At 46.0% G+C, this 20,923-nt stretch overlaps 1 protein-coding gene across 9 annotated transcripts in view; it reads right to left on the reverse strand.

Annotated features, from left to right (window-relative positions):
- The window catches only part of PIK3CD (phosphatidylinositol-4,5-bisphosphate 3-kinase, catalytic subunit delta), a 30,319-nt gene extending 11,004 nt beyond the window's left edge, over positions 1-19,315 (reverse strand). For 5 of the 9 annotated variants that reach the window (XR_774970.1, XR_774972.1, XR_774971.1 and 2 more), the window contains exons 1-21: positions 18,982-19,315; positions 18,319-18,392; positions 17,784-17,947; positions 16,053-16,281; positions 15,414-15,643; positions 14,383-14,562; positions 13,587-13,736; positions 13,175-13,264; positions 11,706-11,927; positions 8,439-8,535; positions 7,905-8,035; positions 6,895-6,954; positions 6,513-6,680; positions 5,651-5,772; positions 5,343-5,486; positions 4,549-4,648; positions 3,494-3,672; positions 3,179-3,288; positions 2,486-2,564; positions 2,064-2,231; positions 1,161-1,284 (exon numbers count right to left, since the gene is read on the reverse strand). Coding sequence is in view for 4 of the 9 variants with exons in the window: in XM_010577357.1 (XP_010575659.1) it covers positions 1,161-1,284; positions 2,064-2,231; positions 2,486-2,564; positions 3,179-3,288; positions 3,494-3,672; positions 4,549-4,648; positions 5,343-5,486; positions 5,651-5,772; positions 6,513-6,680; positions 6,895-6,954; positions 7,905-8,035; positions 8,439-8,535; positions 11,706-11,927; positions 13,175-13,264; positions 13,587-13,736; positions 14,383-14,562; positions 15,414-15,643; positions 16,053-16,281; positions 17,784-17,924 (2,724 nt within the window). In the remaining 5 variants the exon portion in view is untranslated. Of the gene's footprint in view, positions 1-1,005; positions 1,285-2,063; positions 2,232-2,485; positions 2,565-3,178; positions 3,289-3,493; positions 3,673-4,548; positions 4,649-5,342; positions 5,487-5,650; positions 5,773-6,512; positions 6,681-6,894; positions 6,955-7,904; positions 8,036-8,438; positions 8,536-11,705; positions 11,928-13,174; positions 13,265-13,586; positions 13,737-14,382; positions 14,563-15,413; positions 15,644-16,052; positions 16,282-17,783; positions 17,948-18,318; positions 18,393-18,981 lie in introns of those variants that run through there. The other 4 variants (XR_774974.1, XR_774973.1, XM_010577356.1 and 1 more) reach the window with 4 other exon arrangements.
- Positions 19,316-20,923: the final 1,608 nt, after the last annotated feature.

Consider the following 20,923-nt stretch of genomic DNA (forward strand, 5'->3'; position numbering starts at 1 on the left):
ACTATGACAATTTTGCAGAGCCCCTGTAAACCCCAGATACTCAAACCCCGGGTTTGATACCGCAGGGCATCAGCTCCCCCACGTGGACAAACAACTGCTTGGCCTCTGCTCTGCAAAAACAGTTTTGTAAGCCCCTGCCCAGCACTTTTTTTAATGGGGAGAAGAGGACAGTCCTAGAAAAGGGGCTGCTGCTAGTCACAGCCCAGGGAGGGACGTTAGTGTCTTGTTAGCAAATGACACAGTGTCTCTGTCCCTGCTGTGACCCCAAAACAAAGGCACTACTAAGTTTCTTTCACCATGACTGCTTGATTTACAAGAAATAAGATGTAGAGGAGCGGGATGCTACACAGAAAGAGTACAGGCAGGCAGTTGCCCATACCTGAGAGATATGAGTGTCAAAAACATCAGCAGCCAATTTCGTACATTCAAATATTAACTAACTGGCTGACTTCACTGGACCTGCAGGAGACTTACCTTGCACCATATAGCACAGGGTTGGTTTAGGCTTTGTAGAATTCACAATTAAACAAGAAAGATAGCTTAGACTTCCCCCTCTACCAAAATATTACTGATGTGGTTTAGTACATGTCCTGTTAACAAACGGATTTTCTTTTTCCTAGTTTTGCCTTTTGTCTTCCAAACGGTGCATGAGAAGACAAGTAGAGGAATCAGTACAGGTATCAATGTGAAATTAAAACCATGCTGATCACTTGCATTCATTTTTAAAAAACAAAACAAAACAACATTTTTGTTAGGAGGAAGACTATAAATATATCAGCTTGGGTAACAGAGGATCTTACCAAGGAACTACAAGCGATTTGTGACTGCTGAAGCCAAGTAAGTCTTCAGAATGATAAGTACAGTGCTTGAGTGTGCATCTGCAGACAATTTTAGGTCTGAGAGGTATAAATTGCTCCACTGTAATTTCAAAGTTGGTAGTAACAGCAGCAGCTGATGGCAATGATGCTTACAGAATTGTAATTCAAATTATAAAACTGTATTTACCCTCTTAATGATAGAAGCTATTGAGAATATTTGTCCAGTCTGCCTCTCGGCCGGAAGGCGAGGTACATTCCTTAGCAGTAGGATTGCACTGGGATGTATAAGTAGCATTCATGCCCCTCTTCCAGTACTTCAACAGCAGCAGTGAATCCCCATACCTGTCCAGTTTCCCGGATCATGATGTTATCACTGTGCCGGTCACCTATCCCCAGCACATATGTTGCCACGCAGTACCCAGCACAGGAAAGAGTGAACTCCTCTATAGCTTGTTCTAATGCATCGCTGAAGAGGGTGAGAAAAAGATTGAAAGAAACTTTTACTTTGCACACCCGTACGTCACCACTGGAAAAGTTGTTTTTATAGCTTCCCCCATGCAAACCTGCAGGAGAAGGTAAGGCAATCACATGTTTGAATTTCTGTAGTGCTCTCCAGAGGCAGTACTCCCATCCATCCTTTGCAAAAACTAGCTGCAATAACAACTGTCTGTAATGGGAGAGGTCCGGATAAGGTTGTGTCCACAGTCTCAACAAAAATGGTTTAGTCTCAACTAAATTCACTCATTTCTAGATCTCCACAGATCCAGAAGACAGAAGCAGGCTCCCAGAATGCTACATCAGAGGAGCACTGATGTATTGCTGCTGTCTGTTTCTATATCTTGTAATACCCCAACCTACACAGCTTTTGTGCTGCTTGCTTTTTTCTCCTCCCAGTTTTGGCATTGCTCCTGCCCCTTTTCCAGCTGCCACCACGCTATCTCTGGAGAAACTAACGTGACCAATGGGAAGATCGAGGTTTGGGTCCAGCCTGTGAACAGTGCTACCTTAAGCGATTAAAGATCAAAAACCTTGTACACAGTAACCCAGGTGCCTCCATTTCTGCTCAAGACCCATACAGATCCACATGATGCCTTCCAGTGTGCCAGGCAGCGAAGCAGCCATAGATATTGTGGGACAGCTTGGGAATACGCATAACTGAAGGAAAAAATTGAGCGAAGCCGAAGAAACAGCTCTAGATGGAAGGAAGCAATAAAGCAGCACTGAGTAAAAGGTAAGCCCACTTACCCTGGGTTCTTGGATTTTAGCCAGTTCAGCAGTGCATCCTTGTTGAAGGCTGCAGTGGCCGCCATGTTGCTCTTGTTCAGCTGGATGTTGGCAATGGTGTCTGAATGCATGACTACTTCTATCAGTCCAGTCTTGTCTCCTGTGGAGAGGCAGCCATAAGGGGTCATCCTGCAGAGATGAAAGAAACCCTTCCACTGAAATCTTGCCCAGAATTGGGTTGAGTTGACTTTTAAGTTTTCCCTTGTCTGCCTTATCTACTCCATATCTTCTCTGCATTTCTACTCCTCAGTACCACAAAACCTGACTAGCTGCTCACGGAATACTAGACAGACCTGTCGGGGACAAAATAAGCTTACAGACAAAATGGCCTCACCACACGCAATTTATCATTGCGGTGGGACAACTGTGCATACATTACTCACCTCAGGTCCAGGCCCTCCTGCTTCCACAGGATGTCCATCAACTGGATCATCTGCAGAGTCAGCATGTCCTGACGAAGATCTGTGCAGCATTACCAAGGAAAAAAGGGTCATAAGTACCTCTCATTCTCCGCTCAGCTTGTGCTCTTGCAAGTGGCACTTGTTTTGCCCCTGAAGCAGGCTGCTAGAGGGGCCTTTGCCATGTTTGTCACTTGCTAGGTCGAGCTAGTAAAGAACATCAGCACAGGGCAATGTTTACTAGTCCACTAATAGTGTAAAGCCACCATACCAGATACCTTAACTTGGACATGATTATACTAATGGAGGTATATGCTACTTCACTTTGCCAAAGCCCTTCACGTAGTCAATGTAGCAACTTAGAAAACATCTGTCTAGACACAACGCTGAGCAGCAGCCACTCCAACCCTACAAAGCTTGGACTGCTGTAGCTCTTTCAGAGCTCACACCGGGTTTCTTTTTACTGTGTGAGGTTATCCAGCTACTACTGTGCTAAAATCTTAATGAAGAGGGCAGCAAGCAGAAATAGAGAGGAGAGTTTATTATATCTCCAGCTTACTGACAAAAAACTCAAACACGGTGGTAGTCCTCATCTACACATATTTAGGCCCACTCGCCACAATAAATATCTGAAACTATTACGCCTGTGAAAACATATCCTTTAAAGACTTGACTTACCATCTCCATTTTTAAAAATAATACCCACTCCACCTCCACCTGTCTCTTCGTTATTAAACACAATCCATAAAGGTTTCATTTTGGAGTCCATAAAGGTGCACTGATCCACACTAGAGGAAACAAGAACACTACCATCAGAGTTTCCATCTATTAAAAAAGCAGCAGCCATCTAAGCTGCAAATTCAACTGCATTTACAAATGCGAACAGACTGGTGAATTCCGTGAGGAAAGAGGACCTTGGGGTAAACAGAAGCCTGGCTCTACTGCTGAACAAAGCCTGCGGCACAAATTAAGAGATACAGCTATCTTCCTTACCACACTTCAGCGAGGATAATGTTGGGGTTCAGGGGGGACTGGAGGTGGGAAAGTGCTTCAAGGTAAGTTTCCTGCTTCATGCACATATGCATCATCTCCTTGGTTTGAGGCTTGGTGGCCTTCTGAGAACTCACTTTAACAAAGTCATTCAGAGCTTTCATCTTGTTGAGTGCTTCTCCCTGAAAAAAGGAAGGGATGGAACAGGGTTAACAAATAGGAAATTCCTGGAGAAAGTTTAAAAACTATTAAAATCTACTGTGAAATGTAAACCTTCCTTGGTTGTATCTCTTACCTTCTCTTCATCTTGTGGCAGTTTCACACATTGCTACAAAACAAATTTACTACTATCTGCTTGAGGGAGATCCATAATCAGTTATGGATATTCTGCTAGGCACAAATGCATCACAAGGTAATGACTGCACCAGGAACAATGCACATTATCAAGCACGAAAGGAAGAAGTGAGGTGCACTGGTTAGAAAAGTGAGGATGAGACCTATAGTCCCTGCCCTTCAATGCTTTTGAGGAGTTCTGGTTATGCAAAAGTGCCACTGAGTCTTGAAAATAGAAGCAGCACCGGTTTGTGGGCAAATGTTAGATACAACATGTATACATGAGTCCCTCACTTCTGAATTAAGTACAGTGATCTTTGATAGATAACAGAGAAGTTTTAGAGAGTGGGTAAAACAGCAGGATTGCCTGACACAGCAACTGAAGGAAAGACTGCACCGCCCCAAATCAGACAGCCAGTTGTGATCAGCTCCTACTACCATGGTAACTCATTTAAGTCATCTAATAAAAGCAGTGGTCCTTGAACATTTCAAACCATTCTAGACACATAGTGTAGTTTAGGACATGTGCGGGTGAGTAAGAGATGAGCAAAGTCACATGTGAAGGGGAACTCCAGGCTCTTACTAGGATATGCCAAAATCAATATAGCAGTTAGTTAAAAGGCTTTTTTTTATATTACTGATAACATTGAGTTGGAGAAGCTAGCAGCTGAGAACCAGCTCCAAGCAAGAGGGAAGTCAACCTTACGGCTAAAAGCAATTTTTACCTGTTTCATCAGAACTTTCATATGGTGGGTGCTGCCTCTGCAGTATGCTTCCAGGATCAGGCCAAACCTCAAGGCAACTGCAGGAACATGCATTTCTGACCTAGCGGAAGAAGGGAGGTTAAAGCAATTCTGACTCACTGCAGTGAGTGACTAATTCTCCCATTCATGCCAGCACAAGGAGGGAGGGAGAGGAGGGTGCAGAATATTAGCTGCTCTTTAGATTTTTCTACGTACTGGGGAGGGGAAAAAAATGCACTCACCCCCAGAAGGTGATGCAGAAAAACCATTGCTTGAAGTGATGAGACATCTTTCTAAATGACTGAATTGCTAACCACTCCTTTAAGAACATTACTTAAGGAGCAAGGACGGTTCAGAGCCTATGGCTCAGAACTGGCAGGTGGCCATGGATGTCCAAAGTACATTTCAACTCACAGGCATGTGTGTATATATACACAAATTCGGAAAACAGAACCTAATCCAAACACCACCCCAACAACAAAAGAAAAAAATAACAAACAAATTAAAAAAGATTGTGTGTCCTCCTGGAATAATCCTTATTCAGTCTCCCAAAGTAAAAAGCAGCAGTTCCTGGGTTTTGATAATCACAGCAAGGAAATCCCACCAATGCTTTGATGAAAGACACTAGCTAAAAGACAGCCAATAGCCTTTAAATAAACACCCTGACATCTATACATACAGACAAGCTTACTGTATCGCTTCAGAGCAATGAGGAAACCAGTAAATGCTGGTTTCACTCGATTACCGAGAAAAAGCCCAAAACATTTGCTCTTTACCTCAGATGCCAGAAGAGGAAGTGGCCGATCTTGCGGTTGGATAACGCCCTGTCCAGCAGGAACTTGGTTAATTCACAGTCTAAGTAGGATTCATACTTAAGCACCTGGACAAGCTGTAGCAGGTATTGGAACAATTCATGATCTCTGTGGACAGAAAGGAATAATAAAAGACAACCTTATCTTTACTGCAACAAGCATACTTGCAAAAACCGCAGAGACAAGACTGTCAGCCTTGTTCACAGTTCCCCTCAGCAGTCCTAAACATAAATAGAAAGGGGCTCTGCATATCCCTTGTGGATAACACTTACGTCAGCTTCTTTAATGAGTTGATAGCAAAGGAACCAACATAACGGTCAGGAAAGCTAAAATCCAGCAGCTCCAAGGCATTCAGGACAGGCAACTCTGGCCAGGTCTGAAGCAGGGAAATCATCTGTAAGGGGGGGGGGTGGAAATAGCAAAAAAAGGAACAAGCTTTTTATGACAATTGGTATAAATCTAAAATTTTAGTGATGGAAGAAGAGCTCCTTTGTGGGGGGTCACTATTTATAGATGCCTTAGAGCAACTTGCAGACACCAGGTCAAAAACCATCAGTCCAAACTTTCCAGCAAGGCTGACAGGAGGAGCCATCCAAGTCCACCACAGGGTTACATTTGCTGTACCACAATTAGTGGAATAAGCTCTTTGGGAAAAGCACTTTTCTGCAGCATAATAATGTAGACTAGAAAGGGACCTTTAGAAGGTACTGTCAAAGCTCTTGAAGTAAGAACAGCATCCCTAAACTGATGTCTGACGTTCTCGGTGGAAGAGATTCTCTGACCCCCTGAGGTAGGCTTGTACTGGTCTCTCACTATCAGTTAAGAATATCCAATCCAGATCCTATTTCTGCCATGAATTAAACACTTTTTCTTGCCTCCGGTTTCTAGAGGGAATAAAGCAAGACCTTGTTGGCCAGTAATGAGTCTGGGAGAGCACATAGAGCCAACCCTCAACTCAGCTGGGTACCACTCGCCATAAGTTCGCAGTGACTGGATGAGAACAGAAAACTACCTGCACCGGGGCACTGCAAAACATCCCCTGCTAAGTTGGCCTCCCAAACACAAACACAGGAATGCAGACACTGAAAGATGGATCAAAAAGGGAGCCCTGGCTGCCAACCCCCACGTCCTCACCTGGGCAACATCTTCATGCTTGTTCCATTTGGTGATGATAAGCAGCTTTGCCAAAGCTTGTGGGTACTGGTCACGGATATCATACCTCATCTTCCACACCAGGTCTTTCTCATGCTCATATAGTTCTGTGTGGCTCCTCCGCTCCAGTATCTCCTTCAGTTGCAGCTTCTGCTCATGGGAATCACAGGAAAGAGCATACACAGGGCTCAGTCTCAACCCAGAGGACTTGTTCAGCCCAGAGAAACCCTGTAGGACTGGGGCACGACCCAGTTCGGTGAAAAAAAGCTGGTTGAGGGTAAGGTGGAAACATATAACTTGATCTATGAAACCAGGCTTGCGCATAGCCTGCACGTAGCCGAAAAACTGATGCCAGAAGACTCACCTCCTCAGGATCTTCTGGTGCAGCACGGGGTTGTTCTCCATTCCTCCCCAACTCCAGCAGCTGGGACACAAATAAAGAGTCTGAGAAAGGCTCCTCATTTCCTCTGTACTTCTAGCTCACCATCACTTCAGGCATTTATGCTGCATTAGAGATCAGTCACTTGCCACCTCTGGAGAAGGGAACCACACCTCTCACAGCCCAAGTGTAGGTAACGTACTCAGCAGGACCCCTCTGCTCAGAGGTGTAACCTAACTGCCCATAGAGCCCCTTCCCTGGTAATAACAAGAACGAAGGGATGAGTCCTTTCCCCCAGAGGGGCACATCTGCACACCCACATAGTTCATGAACAGGGGCTCTGGGTCACTGAGCTCCAGGCTAACACGAGCCATTCCAGATTCTTAGAATTGGCGTGCATTTGCCAAGCAGACAGCACTACCCAAGCCACCTTGCACACTGGCACAATCCGTTAAAGCTTCTGAGCCAGAACACGCATCGGGAGGAGCATGCGTATATGTCCCTGGCAGAGCAGATCTCCTTTCTTCCCTGTAACGGGCACATTTCTTCTTCCACTTTGAGTGTCTGACCAGTTGCTGTGACAGATGGAAAATCCCCATACCACACAGCATGTTATCACTCTGTGCTGAAAGGGAGGGAGCTGTCTACTTTCACTCATTTCCCCTTTATTCCTCTTCCTTCCTATAGAGCCTAATGCTGCGTGCAGTTTAAAGGCAGCTCAGTTAAACCCATTTTTTTAAACAAATGCTCATCTGTGAGAGCAGCTTTACCTCAGTAATTCACAGGAATTCACAGCTTGGAAAATTATTCACTCAAAGGTCCACTAGTTAAGAGAAAAAGCCAAATTTTCAATTAACAGTATCTATTCATCAAGTTTGCTTGTACCCAGTCCCTGTCGACAGCTACCCAAGGGACAGTGACACTGTATGCTCCTGCACCACCAGCAAAGCTAGGGAATGTCTAAGCCTTCCAAAAAAAGTGTCCATGTCCCCTACCTGCTCAAATGATGGGTAATACACAGGATGGAATGCAACACTGGGGAAGCAGATGACCAAAGCTGCTGCACTTTCTGTGTTGGGGTTGCACTGTACCGTGCCCATGGGGTTCAGAAGTTCCCCTTTCTCATCTGAAAAGCAAAGTACATAAACCCATGAACCCAAATCTTCCGAAGCTTTGGTCCAGAAAGCAGAGCAGAGGAAGCTTCCAGCTCTGTCACTGGACATTGCCCAGCCCTGAGCAGCTCACTTCATTTTCCTGACCTCTCACGAGCAATGTATACATGACATCTTTAGGACAGCAGTAACTTCTTATCTCATAAATGCAATGCCAAGCAAAGCAAGGCCTTCATCTTGGCAGGGCTCTAGATGCCATCACAATATAGAGCAGTAATTGTACTGGGTCTGCCAGTCTGAACTGTTATGGCCACTCCTACAACTACTGGACAGCAATGCAGAATGCAGGGCATCTACTGTCCTTATGGTGGAGACTAAAGATGCAAAACAATACAGCAGCTCTATCTCCTGACATACCTGGAAAGGAGGACCACATGTGCAAGCAGCACTCCCCTGTTTTCAGCTGGTCCTTATAGTCAAAGAGCATGACATTCACCCACGCAATTGGGCAGTCCTGCAAAGCAAAGAAAGCAGCTCATTTGGGTGCTGTAACTGCAAAGGCTGGATGAAGGGAAGAAAAGAACTAACAAGGAAGTGAGATATCCCCATGCAAAGCAAAGCCCTAACAATAGCCAGGAATAAGAAGTTATATAATCTTGATCTTTTCCAAGTCAGCAAATTGCTACACAGAATACTACAGGCAGGTAACTTATCATTCAAGAGTATGTAGGCACCCCCTCACCAAAGAGGTGCTGTAAAGACTATACCACCCCAGGTAGCCATGCCTGTCTGCTTACCTTTTAAGTTCTCCTAAAATCAGAGTACAAGACGGCATCAAATTCAGATATTTGCCAAAACCTGGGGTCTTTTGTGTAGTGCTGAATGGCACCAAACACTCCCTGAAAATACATCTAAAACTTCATCACCTGCTATTTTGCATAGCTGAAGAATCTCTACATTTCTGGTAAGGCCTTGCGACTCTACACTCAATGATATTTGAAGGAGCTGTGATATATATAAGTTCAGGTATTTCACAGTTTGAGGGGAGGGAGAAGAACCTTAATTTTGAAACAGGGAACACAGAGTTAGTGTGACTTCAGAAAACTAGGCAAAGAATGCTAGATATATCTGATAAGAGGAAGAAAAGGCTTGGCTCCTTTGTACAATAATAAACGCTATTTATAGAAATCAAACTTCATGCTGCCAACCCCCCACCACACCCCCCAAAATAAAACCCCAAAGTCCAACCCAGTCACACAAGCCAGTCTCACTTTAGAGGTGGGAGACTCCAGCAAGTAAAGTGACTGGGACATGGCCAAGAAAGAGAAGCCATCTCCCTGCTCTAACCCAGTTCCCTGCTGCCAGAGCAGACAGACATACTCCACAAGTGACCTAACATTTCCTGCAGTCAGGTTCCCCAAATGAAACAGTTTCCTTCGTATAACAGTTTCAGCAACACCAGCATTTCACTCAGCTGCTCAGAAAACACCAAGGCTTAAGCATACGCTAGCACAGAAACCGACTTGCCGAGAGGTTGCAAGGCAAAATTCTAGTGAGACGCACCCACAAACAGCGTAATATTTGAAGGGAACCACAGTGAGACATCTTTTTGTTCCACTGAGACATTCTGGAGAATGTATCCGGCTTACCCCAAAAGTACACCAAAGGACTTGGTGGAGGTAGCAAAGTCAGCATTTTCCTCTAATGCGACAAAATTAATCACTTCCAAGTGGCCTCTCACAAACCTCTGAGTCGATTTGATTAGACTGAGTATCTTCAGTAAAATCCCATTTGAGACATCAGCTTCTAGATCATAGGGAAAAGCCAAACTAAACACCACCACCAGCAATAACCTTTTCTAACAGAGTAAATGACATCAAACCACAGTGCAGAGCCTGCCAAAACGCAAGGCAAGATTTTTGGTGGATAAGGTCCAGCAAAGCAACGATTCAGCATTGTAAGGACAGAAATATCTCCTGCATGACTTACAGAAACACTGAAAGCCAACCCTCTGGGTGACATTAACCCTCTGACTCATCCCAGTCAGTCTGCAAACATGCCTGTTTTTGTGGCAGTAAATGATTTAGTCCCACCTATCTGCTCTGGACAGTCTGCACAGACAAACAACATGCACGTAATTAACCTCAGAGTACTATAAGCAAAGCAAGCTAAAAGATTATTAATCAAAAACAAAAACCAGGGTGCACTCTGACTGTAACCTCCTCTTACCAATCATTTTAAATGAGAACTGGGCACCTCACTCAGAGCTGCAGCTGATCATGTGGAAAAAATCCATTTCTGCAGAGCTCGGCTCCAGCAAACATTGTGATTCTATATTAAGAGCTCACCAGAACGCATCCACCTTTCCCCAGTACCAGAACACACACAAACAAGATCCTCTTAACAACTCAGCTAACCAGGCTGGTTTTGGTTTGTCAATCAGAATAGCAAGATTTCTCTCTGACTGCTTCAGAACTGAAAATTATTCCAGTGTGACCACAAAAACACAGCCTGTGGATGAATCAGATATTCTGTTCAACAAAAGCCTCCAGCAGGAGTTGGAGTTCTGCTATTCTTAAGTAAAAAAAAAAAAAAAACACAACAATAAAAAGGTTGATCCTGGTCCTGGCCTCAAAATGTTCCCATTCTGAAGTCTCCAACCCAGAAACTGGTCCACACAAGCAGTACTAGTGGGTTGCCTGTTGCTGCCCAGACATTAATGCACTGTAACCCTGAGAACCCTATCGATGTCAACACAACAAAGCTCAGTGAACCTCCCAGCAGTGAAAAGAAGCTAGCAGAACTGAGACCAAAATCTGTGATCACATTTATCAGCCCCTCATTCCTCTGCACTCTAGTAAAGATGGCATGACTAATCCTCTCTTTAAAGCACGGTAACAGCGTTTTTGTGGCTGCAGAAACAATAATTTGCAGAGGAACAAATGCATTTGTTGCTCATAAAGAAAACTCTTCACATGCAAAGACCTAGAGGCATCATGCTTAAGTTACAACACTGGGAAACGAGCAATTCAATTACAGGCTGCACTTAGATCTACTTTTAGTTACTGAATTATTAATGGCCTAGAAGTTTTCAAATAGAGGAAAGTGAGAAATATCACTACATCTCTGATTCAGAAGCTCAAAACAAGAGCTTCCAAAGTGATTTAACGCTTTCTATCCTCAGTTTGCAGCATCTGGAACAGTAACCTTGAAGATTCTGCACTTTATTTTACCTCACCTAAAGCTTTGCTGTAACCAGCGTTTACATTCCTCATTTTCTTCCTCCTTCTTAGCTGTTAATTTGCTCCATGGGGGATTTGCCTGAAAGACCTTACTAGAAAGAAGATGCAACACAGAAGATGGTTTAACCTCAACTACAAAACAAGGAAGTTGCAAAACAGCAAAATAGAGACACTAACACAAATGATTCCTCTTTACGTGCATTCATATGCTGGGTATGTTTCTTAATGGTCTTCCTGGACAAGAAATTACATTTAAACAACCTTTCCTACAGGCAACCACTCCTCAGTTTCCTGTTCTGTTGAAAAAGTTACTGGCCATCATTCTGTAAGCTCTTTTATTAATACAGTCCTCTTGTGCAAGCAAAGGGCATTTGGTTCAGAACCGTGTCCTGTGCCCTCCAGCACTGGCAAGCCTTGCTCAGACCCACGCTGGCTTACTTACAGCTTTCTTGGACTTCTTCTTGGTGGAACGTGCCTTCTTTGCCTTCTCGATGACAGCATAGAGGGCAAAGCAGAGCCGCGCCATACGGGGAAGATCACAGATGTTAATATCAAAATCCAGCCTCTGCTTCCACACTGGCTCTGAGCATACGTTCACTTCAGAGCTTGACACCATCTTGCACAGCATCTCATTGCCATGAAAGAGACCTGCTTGCACGACCAGCTGAGGGAAGGAGAAGTAAGAGAATACCATGAATCCACAGGGACTTGTTTGCTGAAGACACATGATTAGAAGAGGAATAGGACAGGTCATCCACTCCCCTGAAGAGGATGGCCTACTCCTGTCCCACTCCCAATTCACTGAGACATTAAGTTCCTTAATCTTCCTCTTCACTCAACTTCAGTAAGGGCATTGTTATCTTTTTACTTCACGCGGACTTGCAAGAGCTGCTTAATCATTGCAAAACGCTTGGGTAATCCATTGGTAAGAGTATTACAGGTTTCATGCTGTAAAGCCAGGCTATATAAATACCAAATCTTGCCCCCCAAGATGCTGCAAAAGCTCAGGAACCCGTCACGCTGAAAAAACCAGGCAGACACCAAAGAGCTGGGCCAGTGCTTATACCAAAGAGGAGGCAAATCGACATCCCAGGAGAAGGGCACCTGCAAACAGCTGAGCCCAAAACCAGGCCTGCAGCGCAGTGCCAATGGTGAGCTGCTGCTGGGTGCACATTTGCCTGCAAATCTGCACTCCTCTTGCAGTCTGCCAGACTGCTGTACAGCCGATAGGCCAGTCTCATCCCCATCTTTACCTCTTGTTACAGTATTGCTGGCTAGTCTGAATCACAGGAGTCCTCCCCAGGAGAAGGTCCCTGCAAATGATGGGGCACTGGGCTGAAGAAATAACTATTTCATTGCCTGTTTCTTTATAAAGCCTTGCCCTGCAGAACACCTGTATACATGATATATTCTTGCCCCATTTCCTTCCTTTCCCAAAGGGCAGTCATTCCCCTTCTCCACGTTCGCCTGCTCCCCCGTCATGGCAAGCAGCTTGCAAATCCCAGGGCTTTGCTGCATCATGCTTTCTGTCTTAATTTTACCGGTCACCACCTCTCCTATCATTCTCTCTTGTCCGAGCTGAATTTCCCCTCCTCTGCTTCTTGCAGATTTCCCTGCGCCTCCACACTGCTGTCAAGCGATATTACCACAGGGCAGCAGCTCTGTTTGCTACTCAGAAACTTCTGCAGGGGAGTGTTTCTAAGAATGCACTGCTGGGCCGCTGCTTAGCGAGTTCCCTTCCCCTTCCTGTTGTGCTGCAGTTTAGAAACTGCCCAAAGGCTGAATGAAGCATAATAGAGCATCACATGAGATCCAGCTGTCGGCCTCTGCTTTCCTCACCACACAAACAAGACAGATGCAATGGGAAAGCCAAAACACAAAACCAAAACCCCAAAGTGAGTCAGTACCTACCTTCATTCTCTCGTCTGCATTGACCTTGCTGCCTTGCACCAGCTCAATGTAGAAAGACTGCTCTAAGGACCAGAGAGAACTATAGTTTGGCTAGAAAGAGAAAAGGGTTCCGGTCAGAAATAGATGCAACAAAGACTTCTCGAGCCAGCCCCAGACCTCATCTCTCATCACGTGCTTTTTGCTCCAACAGAAAAGAGCATTGCCTTGCAGGTGGGCAGCATGAAGTCTGTGACAACCAGGGAAGTTGTGGAAGGAGCTGGAAGGCTGCCTGGAAATTCCCAGCTCTTAGACCCTAGCTAGGAACCCGTCCCGAGAGAGGCAGGGAGAACCAGCTGCTGTTCCCAGACAAGATCAGCATCTCCATCAACGGATGAGTTGAGGGTGACCCCGCTGGGTGACTGTCCCCTTTTACCTTTTTCTTAGGGAGCGGGGGAGGCTTGGCAGCCATCTTTGGGGGGCTGGCAATACAGTTGGTTTGCTCATCTCTCATAGCAATGATAGTGGAGGAGTGTACCATGGTCAGGTGGGGTGTTTGGCCTCGGTGCAGGCAGCTGCGAATATACTGCAAAGAGAGGAGAGAGTCAGCATGGATGAAAGAGCCAGGCAGGCAAGAGCAGTCATGCAAATCAGAACTGGCTGAAGCAGAAACAGGTGGAAGGAGTAAGGAAAGGACACAGCAACAATCAAAATTCAGTTTTAATTTATCTCCTCTTGCTTTATAAACCCGCAACTCACTGGACTCGTATTGCCAGCACTGAGAATACGAAGTGCCTTTTACAGCTGGCATTTCATCAACTGACTTAAAAGGCTGCGTTAAGGGAAAACACCGAGAGGGATTCAGCACTCCCAACAGCAGTTTGCCCTGCCAGGGGAACGCAGGATTAGTTGCCCAACTTTCAGGAGGAGAACCCCCAGCCCACCATGCAAGCAAACAGACATTTCCAGAACCATAGTCTATAAATCCATTTACACAGCACTTGGTACCCAGGGACGGGCTTAGATCACTAGCCCTCAAAAACGTAAGGATCTGTTAGGTTGCTAGAAGTATCCCTTGCCCTAACTAGCATCCGGGTCCTGCCACTGATGCATTGCACGCCTGTAAACAGCGTTGCCTCCCTGATGGAGGATAACAGGTCTCAATCCACCCTCCCAGCAAGACGAGGCCATATGGGAACAGGGTCATTGATAAAGCAAGACACAAGGCTCACCTGGAACTGGTACAGGGGGTAGTTCCCATAGAGATATTCACATTTCCCATTCACCTGCAGGGTGTAGTCCTCTGGGTTCTCCACTGTCTCATGGCGGAAGACGGTAGCCTGCTTCTTGATAGCATAGCTCATTAACGTGATGGGGAACTCCTTTGGGGAGATCTGGAAAGTGAAGCTCTCCTGCAATCCCAACAATACAGCATACACTGTCAAATGCCAGCAAAGGGCTGAAATCAGCACAAGGAGCAGCAGTAGCTCAGTATAAGTAACAACATTCCTGTTGCTGACAATAAAGAGCAGGATAGGAAGGCAGAATTACCCCCACACACACATTAGCAAATAAGTAGGGATGTTTGCCAAACTGGGCAGGAGCATGTTTCAGCAGCACAAGCGCAAGGCTGGAAATCAGGAACTTCAAGTCCAGTTTAAGCAGAATCACCAGTTCATGTGGTTGCTAGTCATTAAAAATCTTCCCACTGTCATTCCACCAGCAAGGCAGAGGGTGGCTAGGGTCACCATGCTCAAACGCACTGCTCTGGAAGGCCCTTCTCCCATGGGGTGGCTCCTGCTTCATGCCCAGGCACAACATGCAAAAATAACATTAACCAAGAGTAGCAGGCAAGAACAGGGGCCCATGGGCTACACAGACCGATGCCTGCAAGCAGTGTATGCTGAGCATGAGCTGAGCAGACTCTTGGGCTTCAAAAGGACAAGGCATGTATTGGATTCCATGCTCCTCTCCTACCCAAAACCAAAAAGCTTCCACCACATGTACATGCAGCAACCTCAGCTACCACCTAACCAGTACACCCAACGCATGTTCAGGAAGGGGAACAGCTCCCTTGGTTGGAGGCGCAGAGCGTGCCTCCCAACCATCTCCACAGGCAGAGAAATCTGGAGAATGAAGATGAAACACTGAACACATGGAAACACTGTCCACGCACACATTATTCTGTCTCCAAATGCCCAAAGGTTCCCAAAGGGAAAGCACAAACCAGTTAAACATTGTCACAGAAAAGTTTGTGCTTTACCCCGCCAGACTGAAACTTGACGTTGACAAAAATGTTCTTGGTGGGGGTATGTAGAGGGCCAGTCCCAAGGCCTTTGGCCATGGGCTCCAGCTGCAAGGGAAAGTTGTACTCCATCCAAGCTGCCCAGCTGAGCTGCTGCCGCTTTGCTGCTCTCTCCTCACAGAACTGGCACATTTTGGTGCGGAAATCATTCACCTCCGGATCCTGCACAGAGTCGAACTCGTGCAAACCTAAGCGGAGAGTAAGACAGAAAGGCAAAATAAGCATCTGCACCCAATGGGGAAAATGAGCCTTTCATAATCAAGCGTCTGTGAAATGGTCTTCCTAAACACACACTTAATATTTGGCCAAAAGGAGAAGGGTCAGCCAAGCTACTACCAACCGCTTACTATGTACAATTGCACCGACTCAATTACTATAGCCCTCTGTCAGCAGGAAAGATCACCCTTCTTGGGTCTGCACACACACTGTTCCCTCACCAGACCCACCAGAGACCAAACTTGCTAATTTAATTGCCTGCATAAGCAGGGCCCCGTCGCTATTCCACAGGCAGCAAGGCTGTCTGGGGCAGAAGCGTGTTTCACCTACAGCCAACACCCCTGCCACACTCCTGGCGAGAGCGATGTCGGGGGAACCGACCTTTTCCAATGAGCAGGCTGATCTGGGAGTTAATAACCTTCTTGACTCTGTCTCCTTCTCGAGCCACGAGCCGCAGCACTGGTAAGAAGGGCTGGATGTCACAAAGCCGCCGTTGCTCATCCTCCAACTCTTGCTGTTCGGCTGTCTGGTTGATGCACGTGAAGACATAGGCTTCCGGATCACTGAGCATATGGTACAGCGGCTCATACTGAGCATGCTTCCACACCACCTGGGCCAGACCAACAGCAGGGTGAAAGTTAGCGCTGCGCTGCCAGAACCTCATCTTCCTCCTACCGTCACCCAACCACCTCACTCTCCCGAGATACACCGTTCAGCGAAGGCAACGCACAGCCAAATCTTCTCACAGCCCTCCTGGACCTGCAATCACAGGCTGCTTTTCCAGCCAAGTCTGGTGGCTCCAACTTGTGCTGAACTGCTGGGTGGATTTATTTGCAAGTGCCTTTAATTGACTTCCTTTTTTCATGCTTGCCATTTGTTTCAGGCAAAGTAAATCCCTCAGCCTAAGTATTTAAATAGCCCCCACCCAAATACCTCACAGTAAGTACCTGCTGACTGCTAGCCTTGTGAAATAGAGGTATTACCCCCACTGGAAGCAAAACTGGGTTAAGTAACTTGCCCCCAGTAACACGAAACCTGTGACAAGAGCCAAGAACTCTTCTCAAGTCCTCTCAACACTATCCAGATCCAAAGATCCTTCGCTCCCAGTGGATGGCACTTCCACACAACTGTTCATATTCCATTTCTTCACTCTCATCCTAAGTGCCTGCTACAGGAGACAAAACTCCAGAGCAGATGGGCCTCTGGTCTGACCCCATGTGCCTACTGGCTGTAAAACACAGACCTGTAACTTAACAGCTGGAAACAATCAGCTCTACTTAGGGGTTTTTTGGTTGGGTTCGGGTTTGGGTTTTTAAACCCGAAAATTGCAGCATGAGAAAACTTGGAACAGTCTGGCACTGTGCTTCTGTCCCTTGTGATCTGTGATTCATCTAGGCCAGGTTGCTGCTGCAGAGAAAACCTTTTCCACTGCTTTCCTTCACTCTCCCCTAACCTCGCTTCCTGCCCAGGGAAACAAGGAAGCAGCTACATTTCATTTACATATGGTTTCACCACAGCATTTTATTCCTCAAATGAAGCACTAAGAAATATCCTCTCTATCATTACTGTTCCCAATTTTCAGTATTCAATTTCTGTGAGGCAAGAGAAGACTGGGCTGGCATCCTGAATGCTTTGAGTCAGTCCAGCATTTGTATTTGACTATTTGGGGGTGACTTCTCTTACTTACATATGCATACACAAGAGCTTTTATAACAAAAAATCCAACATGGCGACTGGTTGGCTCAGGTAAGCAGTAACTGAACACACAATCCACAAGCCCTACGTCGCCAACTCAAATCTGCCCTTACTCCAAAGTTACTCCAATTCTCATCCCAAGGCTGGACAACTAGAGGACTGAGCCTCACGCCACTAGCACCGCCACCAGCACCCTGTTGCTGGCAGTCTCCACGGCTAGACATGGGTTTAGTGGATTGCAGAGGCTGTCACCAAGGAGGAGCTCTCATAGTGAGCCACAAGGACCTGCCTCAGAGCAATGCAGAAGAAACCCAACTTGCACTGAGTTAAGACCCAACGCGTTTCCCCAGGTGCTCCCCAAGAACAGACTCCTCGTTCCAGGAGATTGCAGATAAGACTGTGGAACAAGGCTGTTACCTGCTTGATGGTGCCCAAGCTGGCATTGCAGGACACAGAGAGGTTTAAGTATATGCCTGTGGGCAGCAGGAAGTCCACCTGGATGTTTTGGTTTTCCCCCTTGGACCAGAATTCCATAGGGCAGTAAATGCCTGGGGGCATCCTGCTCACTTCTTAGCTACCACCTGCAAGAAAAGGGGAGAAAGTCTGTTGCTGTTGACTACATAATATTTCCTCAGATCTGTGCTGGGCTCTGTAGAAAGTTAATGTGCAAAAGAACCCAAAGAAAGGAAGGTTAGCATATCCTCATAGCTCAGGAAAATATGCACCTTAGTGAAATTTCCAGTCCAGTGCCTTTAAGCCACAGAGGCGTTTCTTGCTATAGTATTTGCTTCTATTTCAATGCAACTCTGTCTTAATCTCTTCTAGACTGGGATTAACATCTACATCTGCATTTGACAAAGAAATTAAAGAATTCTCTTCACTTGAGAACAAAGGCATTTGTCCCGATAGCTCATCTACAACCAAACAGCCAACAGAAACAATGAGTCCCTACCCCTGGCTTTGTAAGGCAATCCTCAGGCCACATGCTCCAAGCTCCACTTTGTTTTTCCAGAGCTCAGTTCCAGTCTGCAAGAGGGAGAAAGAGGTGTTGCTGGTTCTGAGTACGCATGCATTTTTATACACACAAACAAATAATACTCCACTGTATATCCCCCCCTCTACAAGTACAGGAAAAATGAAATCTAAGGCTGAGGCAATCAAAATAGATTTGTTAATTCCACCTGCATCCTTTCACTTGGCAGGGCTCTACAATTTCGTCTCAGTACCTCCAAAGAACACGAAGAGAAAAAGAATCTGAATGCTATCAGGTACAAACTGTTGCTTTCAAGCACAGGGTAAGCGCACACATGAACAGCTCAAACAAAAAGCACGCACCAGAAGCCCATCATACCTTTTCTTTCTTAAAGACATGTAATACCAAAGTCAGAGAAACCCTCATGGTCCATCCCTTTGGCCACAAGCAAAGTAGTAGAGCAGTATAAAACTCCAGTTTCCTCCACAGATGACAGGCAGCAGAATGTGGTGTCCCCACATGCAGGAAGAGCTTGGAACTGTTAGCATTAGCTCCTAGCAATAGACAGATAAGTGGCTCTACCTAATTCTCTTCGACCACCTCAGCAGAGAAACCAGCTCAGCTGAATTCCCTCGGGCTTACCAGAGTTTTTCCACCAGGTCAGCAGAGAAACACGCCAGGAGTACAGCCTGCAGGGTGCTCACATAGCCATAGCACGTAGCCGCTGTGGAAACCAAGACTGCAGCCTCCCGCCAGCCTGACTCTTTGCTGGTTCTAAATTCAGCCCTGCACGCGCCTTGAGCAATTCTAAGTGTCGCTTATCCTCAGCCCATGAAACTAGTACAAAATTTGCTCATTCACAACTTAAAACATGGCTTTGCAGCTGTCGGACGGCGTACAAACTTAGAAAGAAACAGAGCAACGTGCTGCTGAAGATTTGGGTCTCCCAAATCATGAAGTCCTGCTGGCAGCTTCTCATGAGCCAGCCCTATGCTTCAGTATGACAAGAAGCCCAGCATCTTATCTGCCAGTGCCTGGGAGCACAACACTTCCCCATCAGCATTGAGGTAAGGATTCCCAGAAATATGAGCTATGTTTTATCTGTCCTGCTTCCTCAGCGCACATGCTGTATCACACAGAGACCGGATACAGACACCACAAAACCACCCATGTGCCTGAAGAGGGAGGGAAGTAAAAGGAGGAGGAGGAGGAGGCAAGGTTTACAAGTTTGAATAAAGCAAAACAAGTTTGCCGTGTCTTCTGCTCATTAACCATAAAACCTGCAAGCTTCTAGAATGTCTGCTACCTCAGCCTTTCCCAATGGCAACAAGAGCAGCAAACTACCAGGACTCTGCTGACCAGCAGAGATGGAAGACACAACAATGGCCGAACTGCTTCCTTCTGCTGAGGATTTCTACCTGATGCCACATCCTATCAGATATGAAGCACGTAAGCTATTAGCACTACAATGTCAAGTTCAAGTTGCTCAATACCTTGTCTTTCCAAACTCACTGATTATCTCCCAGTGTAGAGGGATTTTTCCAACAGAACCTGGAGTGGGTATGCCAAAGCAAGGATAACTCTGGACTTGCACTATTTTTAATACTTCGTTTACCAAGCTTCTCCCCTTCCCATTGCTAAATTCAGAACGCTCTGCTCCTTGGACCTTAGATCGGAACCTGAGTGACAGTTTTAACACAAAGCGAGCTCTGCATAGATTAATACTCCTGCACCACCCCACTTTCATCTTCCCTTTTGCCTTGGGAAATTGGAACAGAGTTCTCCAGGCTGTAACCTTGTTTGCACTATCTTGACCTCATGAGTAAAAGCAATTACAATTCCCTTTTCTCTGGGTCATTTTGCCATTTGTGACTAGCCAAATGCAGCATCGCTCCTTTTTGTTGGAATTTTATGCTACTGGGGTTGTTTGAGATATACTCTTTGTCTTTCACTGCAGCAGTCTTTAAAAAAAGGATTCCCCATAGCAGCTGTCAATTTTTAAAAGCCCCAGCATCATCTCAGACTTTCATCCTGGTGGATAGACAGATTATTGTTAAAAATCCCATATTGTGGTAGGGTTCTGACCTGTAGGTCTGGTAGCCTGAGGTTCAAGTTCATCAACCCACGCTTGACAGAAATTAATTTGCCGCACAACTTGCATATTTCTCAAAGCTAGGGCAAGCAAGGGTGAGACAGAAGTTTGTGTTTTAGCGGGATGCAAACCCACGGAACCAACCTCAAGCAGGCACACAGGCTATCAAAGACCCCTGCTTATCAACACCAGGCTGTAGCCACCTACTTTCTATCATAAGACGCTTCCCGTCCTCACCCTTCTGACTGTAATATACCCCAAAACTTCTTCTTGCTAGAATACTTCCACATTACCCCACTTACATCTTCCTATAATACTTCTTCCTCCCCCACCAGCCACCATCTCCCACAACCCTCAAACACTTGTTTCAAGTGCAAGGCAGGTACACTGCTGCCTTCTCACTCCCAAAATGCCCAGACAGTTTATCAGGACAGGACGCACGTGGTTCTTGGCACCCCAGGGGCTAAGGGGGAGAACAGACAACCAGAACGC

This window comes from Haliaeetus leucocephalus, unplaced genomic scaffold, assembly GCF_000737465.1.
Source record: "Haliaeetus leucocephalus isolate CR32 unplaced genomic scaffold, Haliaeetus_leucocephalus-4.0 Scaffold556, whole genome shotgun sequence".
Taxonomy (NCBI): Eukaryota; Metazoa; Chordata; class Aves; order Accipitriformes; family Accipitridae; genus Haliaeetus; species Haliaeetus leucocephalus.